Source organism: Liolophura sinensis, chromosome 7 (assembly GCF_032854445.1).
Source record: "Liolophura sinensis isolate JHLJ2023 chromosome 7, CUHK_Ljap_v2, whole genome shotgun sequence".
NCBI classification, from domain to species: Eukaryota; Metazoa; Mollusca; class Polyplacophora; order Chitonida; family Chitonidae; genus Liolophura; species Liolophura sinensis.
The window spans coordinates 46416320-46429328 of NC_088301.1; the positions used below are offsets into that span (position 1 = coordinate 46416320).

Here is a 13009-nt window from a genome sequence, read left to right on the forward strand (position 1 = left end):
GACGAACAATGACACTGAACTCATAAACACTAAAGCCTTGAGAAAACTCGACTGAGTTACAGCACAGACTATAACGTAAAGGAATGGGAAAGTGGAGGTCAGTCAATGACTTGGGAAGAAATAAAGATACAATGTTTAAAGACGGGGTTCATAACAAAATATGTTTCAAATGTCTTGTTGTTTAGTTTCAGTATCAGGAGAAGTCTGGTGAATTGAATGGAACGATTTGGCTGGTATGGAACAGCAGCAATAGTTTAGTAGTTAAAGGCCATATCAGTGGTAAGTGTGATATCATAATCTATAATTCAGTTAATTGTCAATGTTTATAGTTATTCAGTGTCATCAAGGGTAACTATAACGGATAAATCCAGCCTGAGATAAAAGGAATCATTATGCCTAATTCTAAAGTACAGCTGATTATGTATTTTTTTACCCTTCAACCAGCTTTTGTGTGTTGAAATTATCATTTTATATTACAGGCTGAGTGTCTCAGAAACTTTAAATTTGCACAGGGATTCACTAGCAGGATCCAAAGACTGAAAATGGACTTAAATAAATAGGGTAATTAAATCACCTAGGTGGGTTGCCCCCGGGGCTCTGGCCTGTTTCCTCCCAACATAAGTCTCGTCGTCATCGTATAGGCGAAATATTCTTGAGTATGGTATAAAACAAAAATCAAGTTGAAAAAAAAAAATAGAGGTGTAAACCCTGTGAAAGTGAAAAATAGAAACCATACCATCATGACCACAAGACATTTATGTTTAGTTAACAATGAACTAGATCGCCATTTAAACTGGGGTCATTAATGTTATGGATTCTGTGGCAACCAACATACTCATGAGTCCAGTGGATCTGATGTCCTTTGAAGCATGTTTGAACAATGCAAAAACAGCCATGTGAATAAGAATTAGTCATGCTTTCATGATTTCTGTTTACTATATACACCAGCACTATACACCAGGTAAGAGTTTGTTGAACAGTTCCACAGTGGCCTGGGATGCTAATCTCCATGAATAGAACAAAGAAATCGTGTCAGACAATACCCTGTAAATAGAAATATTGTTGTAGCATACTGGATTTGTCACCTTTAAATCTCATGTTTGCTAGGTAGATTCTAATCATGAATATTTCCCTAGAATGAATGAAGATAAATTTGGATGAATTTAATAACTTATCATTAATCACTTTGAACGAATTTAATCATTTATCTTCAGTATGACATAACTTATAGCTCAAAATCACACGGACAATAATTCATATCAGCACACAATATTTGCCTGCAAATGTCTCCAATTCAAATAAAAACATGCCAGAGGTTTACCCCAGACACTCCAGTTTCATCCACGCATACGAGGTGGAAACCAGGTATATGTGTTCAGCATGGAATAATATGTGTTCTCTGAATTTGGCTGCTTATAGTGACAGTGTACAAGTGTGAGTTTTTGGGCACTGACTGCAGTACCTGTGGAAGTTACACCAAAGACTTCCGACCCAAGAAGGACTACAAGTGTCGGTGGTGCAGAGGGGATTCCCAAAACAGATGTCGGTATTCCACTTGTCCCCGGGGTGTCATGAGCTGTCCTTCTCCGGTCATCTCACAGGTAAGCAATTGACTATTCTGATTGAATTCATCCAAATTTATTTTCAGTATAACATAACTAGTTAGCCTTTAATACACTGGAGCGGCTCGCATAAAATGATCATAGGTTAAGTTGATAGTAACTACCATGGAGACACATGTTAAAGATGGTAGTTACAGTCAGCGTAGGCTACAATGGCTTTGTGTAAACGACCCCAGAAATAAATTGGTACTATGCAGCACAAACATGATGTCTCTTAAACTTGTAAAGCAAGATTCTTTGAACTTGTAGCACATGTGCACCTATTCCTGTATGTCATTTAGGAGAACCTTATTTTGTTTTATCGACTATTTGATTATGACATATTTTTCCAAGGTCGTTTGACCTTTGCCTCCATAAGGACACTATGTTCATGTATCACTTGAAACTGTGTTTGTGGGAAAGGTTTATTAAGCGCATTGCAATGTATTCCTTTTTTTGTTTTATTTATGCATGAGATTTTACTTGAAACTAATACGTGAGTATTTTACTTGAAACTTACACATGAGTATTTTACTCGAAACTTACAAGTGAGTATTTTACTTGAAACTTACACATGAGTATTTTACTTGAAACTTACACATGAGTATTTTACTTGAAACTAATACGTGAGTATTTTACTCGAAACTTACACATGAGTATTTTACTTGAAACTAATACGTGAGTATTTTACTTGAAACTTACACATGAGTATTTTACTTGAAACTAATACGTGAGTATTTTACTTGAAACTAATACGTGAGTATTTTACTCGAAACTTACACATGAGTATTTTACTTGAAACTAATACGTGAGTATTTTACTTGAAACTTACACATGAGTATTTTACTCGAAACTTACACATGAGTATTTTACTCGAAACTTATTCATACTACTTGAAATTTATTAACGAGTATTTTACTTCAGTATTATTCGTGACTATTTTACCTGAAACTTATACCTGACTACAGTGATTCATAGACGTCCGAATTTTTCAAACCGAAACTATATAGTTTTATTTTTAACAAATTGAGTTAAAAAAAAAAATTTACCAACCAATTTGGAGTCCATCTCATGTTAAATATATTTTACAAACCAAGCTAAATTTTATGTTTTATTGTGCCATTATCTGAATATTTCTGATAACGTCCATTTTATAGCTAGGAATGAAGTACATGTAAATACAATTAATACAGCAACTTATTTTGAACAAATGTGAGGATTTCTTTTCATCTTTAAATACTATTTACTTAATACTTCAATTTTGTTTTAAATGTACTTTTTCTGCTTTATTTTCCATGAGAAAATGGCATTTTGTTTAGCTCAACCTTCTCAGTTCTGTATTTATTTTTTGCCCAATTTGAGAGGCATCATATTGCATTAGGCTTCCTTCAAAGTGACGTTTATTTCACACAAAAATAGTAGAAAAAGACTTCTCACCTTTTTCTCCCTGACTGAATAAACATCCAAATTCTGATCTGAATGGATTTTTGTATAATATTCGTTATAATATTCACTTTCCTATTTTACCAACCGAATATTGGTTTGTAAAATCGACGTGTATGAATCCCCGGAGTATTTCCCCCTACAGGAAACTTGGGTTGCCTATGTGTTTCCTGCGTTATGACATTTGATGGAATATATATAACACTTTTTATATTAAATGTTTTTGGTACATTGTAGGGTGAAAGCACCAAGATGTGAGATCTTAAAAATTGATGGAAAATTTGTCTGTTTACCTCTCCTTTGTTATATTGTTAGGTAACACCAACCTCTACTCATAACCAAGGGGGTACTTTAGTTACCATCAGAGGACGAGAGCTGGGCAGGGGCATCCAGGATGTGAAAAGTGTAACATTAGCAGGTCATCAGTGTGATGTGGAAGGCATGAATGTTTCATTTAGGTATGGTCTTTTTTGGAATAGATCTGTGTCTAATAATGTAGATAAAATAAGTAGATTTGCCCAAATTGAAATTATTAACAGTATGTACAATTCCGTTTTAAAAAATATCAAGAAAGTCAATAATGCATCCTTATAAACATAAGCAGCTGCGATCATGAAAATCCAGAATTTGAATTACTACCTATTTTAAGATTCATTGTATACGTGTATCATGATCTTTGCTGTTGTCCAGTGTACATGTAACTGCTTATATGCATACTGTGAGTTCAAGTCCAGCCCGTGTTGGCTTCCTCACCTGCCGTACGTAAGAAGGTCGGTCAGCAACCTGCAGATGGTCATGGGTTTCCCGTGAGCTGTGCCCGGTTTCCTCCCACCATAATGCTGGCCGCGGTCGTATAAGTAAAATATTCTTGAGTATGGCGTAAAACACCAATCAAATAAATAAATAAATATATACATGCTACTTCAGTAGTTCTTGTACATGTAACTGCTTATACACGTTACTTCAGTTGTTCTTGTACATGTAACTGCTTATACACGTTACTTCAGTAGTTCTTGTACATGTAACTGCTTATACACATGTTACTTCAGTAGTTCTTGTACATGTAACTGCTTATACACATGTTACTTCAGTAGTTCTTGTACATGTAACTGCTTATACACATGTTACTTCAGTTGTTCTTATACATGTAACTGCTTATACACATGTTACTTCAGTAGTTCTTGTACATGTAACTGCTTATACACATGTTACTTCAGTAGTTCTTGTACATGTAACTGCTTATACACATGTTACTTCAGTAGTTCTTGTACATGTAACTGCTTATACACATGTTACTTCAGTTGTTCTTATACATGTAACTGCTTATACACATGTTACTTCAGTAGTTCATGTACATGTAACTGCTTATACACATGTTACTTCAGTAGTTCTTGTACATGTAACTGCTTATACACATGTTACTTCAGTAGTTCATGTACATGTAACTGCTTATACACATGTTACTTCAGTTGTTCTTGTACATGTGACTGCTTATACACATGTTACTTCAGTTGTTCATGTACATGTAACTGCTTATACACATGTTACTTCAGTTGTTCTTGTACATGTGACTGCTTATACACATGTTACTTCAGTTGTTCATGTACATGTGACTGCTTATACACATGTTACTTCAGTTGTTCTTGTGCATGTATTATGGTAGACCAGGATTCATCGACCACATTTAAAGAATGAACGGTTGATTTGCATTGGTTAGAAATCATATGCAATTAGGTGATCATTGAGGTCATTAATTGCTTAAGGGACCTCTGTGGCAGAGGTGGTTAGATTGCCAGTGCTGTGCAATGGCTCTATGAGCTTTTCGCTGTGAGTTCAGGTCTGGCTAACTCTCCAGTCAGATGTCGAAAGGTCTGTAAGCAACCTGTGGATAGTTTTCTCCGGGTACTACCCAGTTTCCCTCCCACCATAATGCTGGATGCTGTCATATTAGTGCAGTATTCTTGAGTATTGCATAAGACACCAGTAGAATTAATAAAACTACTTAATTAGCACAGCATTGGGAGATTGCCATGCCGAGTCATAGATTCATTCCATCCATCAAAACCAAATCACAATGCCCAGTTTAAGTCAGCATGCAGTGATATACAGACTCAGTGTTTGGGAAGTTGTACATTCCCTGTATTCCAAGTTGTTCATATATACAGTTGCACAGTTTAACATTCTTTGGAGACCACTTGTAAGGAGTCTGACTAATACTGTGTGCATATCTGTGTGTCAGAGATGTAAAAGTTCGTCAGAAAACTTTTTGTGGCGTTAAACATGAATTAAATAAAAACATTTTTCACCTATGGTGTGTGAAACATCACTGAGTGCGTGTGACTACTCTAATTCTTCAACCTTTTCAACTTCCTCTGCGTCCAGTATTTTGAAACATTCTGAGAGAACGATAGGATGTAGAGAAGCACAGTTTTATGAAGTTTCCATCTTTAATGACCGAAACAGGTTGACCCTTCTTTTATTACGCCCCCCTCAATGCAGTTGGGGTTGTGGGGGAACCAGGAATCACCGTCTTTAGATATGGTTTTCTTTATGCATCTCTTCCCTAGCTAACGCACCAATTTTGATAAAACTTACTGCATTCCATAAATATCTTGTGTATCATCTAAACTCTTGCATGCCTAAGAGTAAAGGCAGTCAGTTCATTATTTTCCTAATTACCCCTATTTAGAACGTAATAGTGCTCATCCATTTATTCAGATTTTGTCCATACAACTCTTCCTATAAAAGTACTAAACCTGTTTACATGAAACTTAGCATACATCTTCCATATCATGTAAACTTGTACATGCTGAAGTTTATTTACAATCCAGTAATACATGTATTTTCCTTATTACATGTACTCCCATTACTGTTAAGGTACATGTACTTAGTTCAGTAATGGATTTTCATGTACACAGATTGTGTCCATTCATCTCATGCTAAAGTATTGGACCAATTTTCGTGCAATTTTGCGTATATCTTTTATATCATCTAAACATCTACATTCTTACTAATAATGACATTTTGATTATTATTTTTATTTTCTTTTTCTTTTATTCTTGGAAATCTTGGGGATTGAAGTAGGGTATTTCAGATAGTCTGATTCTAGTTGGTTTTAGTTTTATTGGCTTACTGAATGTTTTTTATAGTCATTTTTATTGAAAGACTTTCAGTGCACAAAAGTACCAGTTATATGGACTTCCCTTTGTTTTCTGTAGTAAATACATCTTCAAGAAATCCTTCATGCAGGGATACAATACCTTGCAATTACACAGGGTTTCTGGGGCTTTGTTTTTTAAATTTAGATTTATCGTAGACTTTGCCAAATTTACCTATTTCTTGTGCTTGGTAATCAAGAAAACTTCGATGTAGGGCCACATTTTTTCTGCACTGGCCTACCTACAAGTAGAACAAGAAGGGTATTGATAACCAGGTTGCTGTGGGGATTTTATCTGATTTGTCATGTTTTTTTCTGTTTAGTGAATTCACTCTGTTCTAAAGTATAACAGTAAGCCTAGATTTTTTGGACTTCACTTCCTCTGGTATACACATGTTGACAGCTGATTATTTGCTCAGGCAGTCATAGGATTGCAGTGGTAACCCATAGTGTAACCATCGTGGGTAGCAGTTTGCATATCAAAGACCTCTCCAGCAAGTTGGTGCTCGAAATCCCCACAAGGAAGTTTTTTATTATCATAGCTCAACATTTACTGATCCATTCACAAGGTTTCATTTGCCACCCATTGTACAAACATTGTCAAATGCAGTTCGCAGTTTGGATATAACGGTCACTGACCACTATTTGCAACTCTGTAAGATAGTTCACTGCTGTGCAATTTTTATGCATACCATAGACATATTTTTATCATATGTATTTATGACACAATAATTTGGCCTTTCTTGTTGATTTAATGGCAGGATCTTTGTGTAATCCAATCAGAGAATAATATAGGTATATGTCAGGGTCATTCTACTTTATTTTGGATTTAAGAACCGTATTTGAATGTATCACTTGACATGAACACTATGCTGTTTTGCGAACTGCCCAGTCAGACAAGCTACCAAAGACCTCTGAATGCCTTGTCATAATAATTGTGTGCAGACATAAGTGCTTTAGTGGTTGAAAAGGTTGAAGATTTACTGTAACCATATATCAGCCATAGATACAGCACTTGCTGGATCAAAAATTAGTGTGGAAATCTCTTTTTAGGGAGATATACCAACCTGACATTTAAGTCCTTTATGCAGCTTGTAATTAAAGAGGAATACTATGATTGAAAACATGTCTTTAAACAACTTTTACCCAGAATACATGGAGAATTTTTTTAAAGTGAATAAAAACCTTCCAGGAAAGCAGTTACACACATCAAACAAAAAAATATTTCACCATTCCCTTGATGAACTCCTCACTATTCAAAACTAGTCTCTCACTTTCTGTCCAATTAATATGGAACACCTAACCTTGCACACTACAAAATGTGTCCTTTATTTCAAATTTTAGACATAGTATTTAGATTTTATATGGTCTCTCTTTTTCAGCATGTATGCTTTTTAATTTTGTATTTTTATTTACTGCTTCTAATAAGCAGTAAGTGATAGAAGATCATGCTGCTTTTATGTATTTCTACTGCTTTTCAAGTACGTTTAGAAATTGCTTGTATATATACAGAAATAAAACTAAGCATGTATTCCTTTTATTATATACCTACTTGACTGTTAATGTTATAACTATGGTGAGAAGGTTTGTGTGAATGAGAGCTTGGGTCTTTAGAAAAGATACTTTGTTGGACTGATTGTATATAACTCTCTACCAGTATTAATAAAGTTTATTATTACTTTGTACATGTATTATCAAATAATCGTTTGTTTCAGTTATAAAAATGTACCCATGCTGTACATCTCTTTTTCTGTCTTTTTTCAGCATTGTGTGCAAGACCAAAAGTATTGATGAAAGTACTGAAGGGAAGGTCATTGTGAAGGTTCAGAATGAGACAAGCAAGCCATTTGGAAAATTTAAGTTTGGTGTTAGTAAACATGCATATATTTTACACAACCAGGTTCTTTGTTTTGGAATTAACAAGCCTCATCATATTTAAAAAAATTAAAAAGGAAACCTTTTATGTCTTATTATATCTGTGAAAGGAAGAATTTAATGTATAAGTTGCACTATGTTCATGTTAACAGGTGTTACATTAGTTAGTTTCTGACAAAAAAAAAAAAGAACTGTTTAGATAAAGCTGTATAGCCTTGCACACAGATCTACACCTGTTGAAAATATCCACGATGCCAAGATCTTATGATGTACGACTGTCCTGTGTGACATTCAGGACACTGTTTGTGTTCAGTCAAGTATCACTGATCACAACAGTATAGCTGATATTATATAATGCAATGTGATGGTAAATTATGAACGGGTTGAATTATGATAAAGTTTCACTTGTCATTATGTCCTCTCAAACAGTGATTTGATAGTAATTGAGTAGATTTCAGCAAAGTCAAGTCAGAATGGTAACTGTTTGTCAAGCTGAATAATCACTAAACATTAAACATTGTGTGTCTAACTAATAATGTCAGGTGTGCAGCAGGAGGTCAATTGCTCAGCCAATATCGCTGTTTGCTGTTATACTAGAAATGGTAATTTTGCTGAGCTATCTGCCTCAGCTAAGGATTTTTCTAAGCAGAACCTTTGATGGGTCAGACTAAACCAGCATCTATAAATGGAGCAGAATGAAAGAGAGGTTGCTTTTTCGATCCCCTTGCACAAGAGGATCAAGAGGTCTCTGTATTAATATAATTTTACATGTTGATTTTGTAGAACCCTGAAATAACTGGCATAATGCCAAACATTGGGCCGAAATCCGGTGGCACGCGTGTAACAATAAAAGGAAAGGATTTAAGAATAGGAAGTGCTAGGGAAATTTACCTAGGTAATGGAAACTTCAGAAAGGAATGTCGGGAGTAAGTGGTCATTTTTTTTTAATCATAAATGTACATGTCTCGTAGGTTTCATCTCCATTTATCACTCTGCTTGAAAGGAGTTTTCAAACTGACGTCCATTGTATGAGAGGAAAATTCTTGAGTCTGGTGTTTTAAGTAAGACATTTTATAGTGATCGATTTAAGTACAGGTAAAGTTTGAGTTTGAACTGTTTTGTCCATTTTTATCTCGCCTCTACAAAGTACAGCAGTAGCTAAATTGTTTACCTTGCCTTGAGCGTGTGGGTACAACTACAATGTTAAGCAATATGTTAAGCAATGCGGTGGTGTCTTTAAAAGTATTGCACACTGGTTTTGCACACATGTATTAGAATTGATGTTTAGGTAAGTGTTAAGGGTTTTATCTCAAAAAGTACTGCATGTGTTGAGCTGAGGTATTGCTGCATATGAATGGCATCATTGTCATAAATTACCAAATTCAGGACTTCATTACTTTGTGTATTGAACTGGTTTTGCATCCATGTGTCTCATACAGAGGAACTCGTTGGTAGCCTTGCTTCCAAATCTAAGTTAACAAAATTACAAACATATTTTTCTCTGTGGTATGGCATAGATAGGTCTCTAGCTAAAATTCTGACAGCTCAAACCAGTAAGACACTGTGTAGAAATTAAAATAAACTGCATGAATATCACTTTGATAATTTAGATGCAAAATTTAGCTGCTAGTGCTCTGCTCTGGGTTATTCAGCATGATTGCTAATTGTGACCAAGTGTATATATATTTATGTATGTTAAGGCTTTGCACTTGTCATAAAACTTGCTTTTGAAAGAAATCATGGTCAAAATACTTGAATATTTATTAATAGGGAAGAATGTTTCTTTTGTCTGAATGTGTCATAATAGAAAATTTATCTTTACGCTTTGCTATAGCTATATGTACCTGTCTCCGTCACCAAGCTTGTATTGTTGGAAAAATAACTTAAGGAATTCAATTACATGTAACTGTATTAAATCTCATTTTACTTAATCATCCTGAATTTGAACCGGAGTTCTAGCTGTAGCGCTTGGTACATCTGTCTTTCTGGACACCCATTCGTTCACAGAAACAATGTGCTCTTATTTGAATCCAACCATACAGTATCATCAGTTGAGGATGAACTATGTTCCTAGGGTCATTTTAATTAATCTAAGTTCTGGTTTCCTTGGAAATCATCATGATATCCCCTACATTGTGATTGCAACAGAAGCCATATCACATGATGTACATGTAGAAAGGTTAAATTTGGCACTTGCAGTTGGGGTAAAATAGATACATGTACACTATAGTCTGGCAACTGGGTTGTTCAAGTCAAGATCAGTTGCATTTGTGCTATTGTGTCTTCACCTCTATATACACTTACGACCATGGAATAAACTGGTCACATGATATAAAGAGTAGGACATTTGTACACAACATGTAGGAACAAATCAAACCAAAGACTTTTCAGAATGTAAGACAGAGATAGGTATCTCCAGTCCTCTTTCGTAGTGTGGACTGCTGATGTGATTATGTTTGTCACACTCACTTTTTGTTTTTTTGTATTTTGCAGGGATAAAACAGCCAGTGGTGGTTATGATTGCCTTGTTTGCATAACTGGTAGAATTTTTGATCCAGCTTTTTGTGATGAAATTTCTGTCAAGATTGACAATAAAACCTATAACTCCAATATGGAATATAATTACACCATAGACCCAACCATTGATTCTATTATGCCTAAGAAGACCTTTCACAGGTAAGTACATACCTTTTCAGTCTTAGCTGCTTCAAGGGATTCTACCAGATTCAAAAGATTCTGGGGCCTCCTCTGTTTTCTATATCTTGGTGACAGTAAGAAATTGTCAGTGCTCAACATGTAGGTAAGGGCACCAGATATTTAAGTTATTATGTGAAATTTATTTCATATATAAGTTTGTTGGAGATTACTTGTCTTGTACCAGCAGGGTACCTGCAGATTTTCATCTCCTAGCAAGTTTTACTGTAGTTAATTAATACTTACATGCCATAGGTGTTTTGTTGTGCTACATTAAACATTGTTTTGTGTTACACAGTTTCATTTATGACCTACATATGTACATGGTGTAGTCACTGTTATGTTGCCCTGTTGATGCTGCAGTAGAATGTTAAGCCTCACTATGTGCATGTGTGAGTGAAACCTTTTGAAATGCTTTTCAAAGGAAAGTGGTATATCACCTGGCACATTAAGGTAAATTATAGTATTTCAGAACAAATTTACAAAAAGTGAGACTCCTTTGATGGCCTAATGGCTAGAGTGTCCACCTCAAAGTGGTGAGACTCCATGATCAGTCACTGTGAGGTTTGAGCAAGGAAACTTGACTGGTTTGCCTTCTGTCAGTATAATGTGACTTGGTGGGGTGGCATGCCTGGGACAAAACATAGGACAAAACATGTACAAAATTTTATGAAGTTTTGAAGGCCGAGAAGATGAAATTCAGCATTGGAGATATAGCACTGAAAGACTATTCACTCCTAGTAGCCATGTAGTGGAAGCCTTTATGAACTTGGCCAATCGCTAGCGCTGAGAGCATCATGCGATAATTGGCTGTCACCTCAAAAAACCTATTAGCTCTTGATTGTCAATGTGGGCCCTTATAGTAGATAGACAGAAATCGATGCAATAAACTGGATTTTGTAGTCAGATTAAGTGTTCATCTGATGCTTTTTGGACCACAAATTTGTGAGAACTGAGAACGGCTGCCTGTGTCACAATGCGTACATGTTTGGGCAGGATACTGCAGTGACTAGTCAAGGTGAGCTGGTAAGAAAACCACCCCAGGAGAGTCATTGCTTGAAGAAAAATATTGTGACACTTCAGATTATTTTTCCTTAGCAAATTCAGATTTATTACGAAAATATTTTCCCATAATCTGAATGAAAGGCTCCATTATCAATCAGAAGGTTCTGGTATGTTCGTTAAATTCCCTGAACTTGGTACAGTCAGCTAGGGCAAATGCTCAGAGTCCTGCAGGACGAGGACAGGCAGGACTGCTAAAACATGACGCTTGCGTTCACAAACATCGCTCTGACGATCACCAAACTAGTTTTTTGAACAAGGAACAGCTGACACTTTTCGGTTGGGTATCAGGCGTTTTTGTTTGTATTTTCTCATTGTCACATTGTTAATACTGGTGGTACAGGGGAGCTCCTAGGTTTTGTGACTCTAGATAGCTATAACGTGGCAAAATGGCATCACCACATTTAGTGGCTAGATACTGACAATTGTTGGCTGTTTACTTTGTTGATAAGCGGAGTAGAGTTTTAAGAATATTTTTAGAACATTTCTGGAATACTACTTTATTAATTAATTCAGCTTTAGTGGCTAACTTTGTGTTCACTTAAATCTTACAAGTGGTGAACTGTCATTTTTCACTTTTTGTCACTGGCAGTGGTGGAAGACTGATCAATGTGACTGGTAAATACCTGAACTCCATACAATCCCCAAAGATGTTTATACGTTGTGGAGATATGCGTAGCCAATCAGAGGTATGAGAACATAAAATTTAAATCTTTGTTTAAGGGCTCACTGGCTCAAATACCTGTAGTTTCACGCTGTGAATATAAAGCGGTTGATCAATGAGGCTGCATGTACGAAACCACCATCACAGGCTCATTCACCTAAAATGTGGGCCTTACCACTCCTCATTGGTCACAGGCTAGACAAAACATCCCATCTTTTATCAAGCTCTTCTGAGGTTAACCGGATACTCGGAGAAGACTGGTGGTTTGCCTTATTCTTGTTTTTACCTATACGTGTGTGCTAGATAGTAGGGACCATGCCAGACAGTAGGTATAGCATGCTACATATACACATATACATGTATCAGGAAGTTTAAGCAAGCTTCTGCTACATGTAGCTTACAAAATTAAGGTAAAATTTTAGATAGTTGAAAGGTTTGGATAGGTTGTGATATTCTTAAATGTTTGCAAGTATAAAACCTTTTATTTACTGCTTAAACAATTTTGAACTAGTA

At 35.7% G+C, this 13009-nt stretch overlaps 1 protein-coding gene across 1 annotated transcript in view; it reads left to right on the top strand.

Annotated features, from left to right (window-relative positions):
- The window catches only part of LOC135470963 (plexin-D1-like), a 36731-nt gene extending 23933 nt beyond the window's left edge, over positions 1 to 12798 (top strand). The window contains exons 11-17 of the mRNA XM_064750012.1: positions 186 to 279; positions 1420 to 1601; positions 3360 to 3502; positions 7966 to 8068; positions 8860 to 9002; positions 10570 to 10752; positions 12425 to 12798. Coding sequence (XP_064606082.1) covers positions 186 to 279; positions 1420 to 1601; positions 3360 to 3502; positions 7966 to 8068; positions 8860 to 9002; positions 10570 to 10752; positions 12425 to 12527 — 951 coding nt within the window. The 3' untranslated portion in view covers positions 12528 to 12798. The remainder of the gene's footprint in view (positions 1 to 185; positions 280 to 1419; positions 1602 to 3359; positions 3503 to 7965; positions 8069 to 8859; positions 9003 to 10569; positions 10753 to 12424) is intronic.
- The last annotated feature ends 211 nt before the right edge of the window (positions 12799 to 13009 follow it).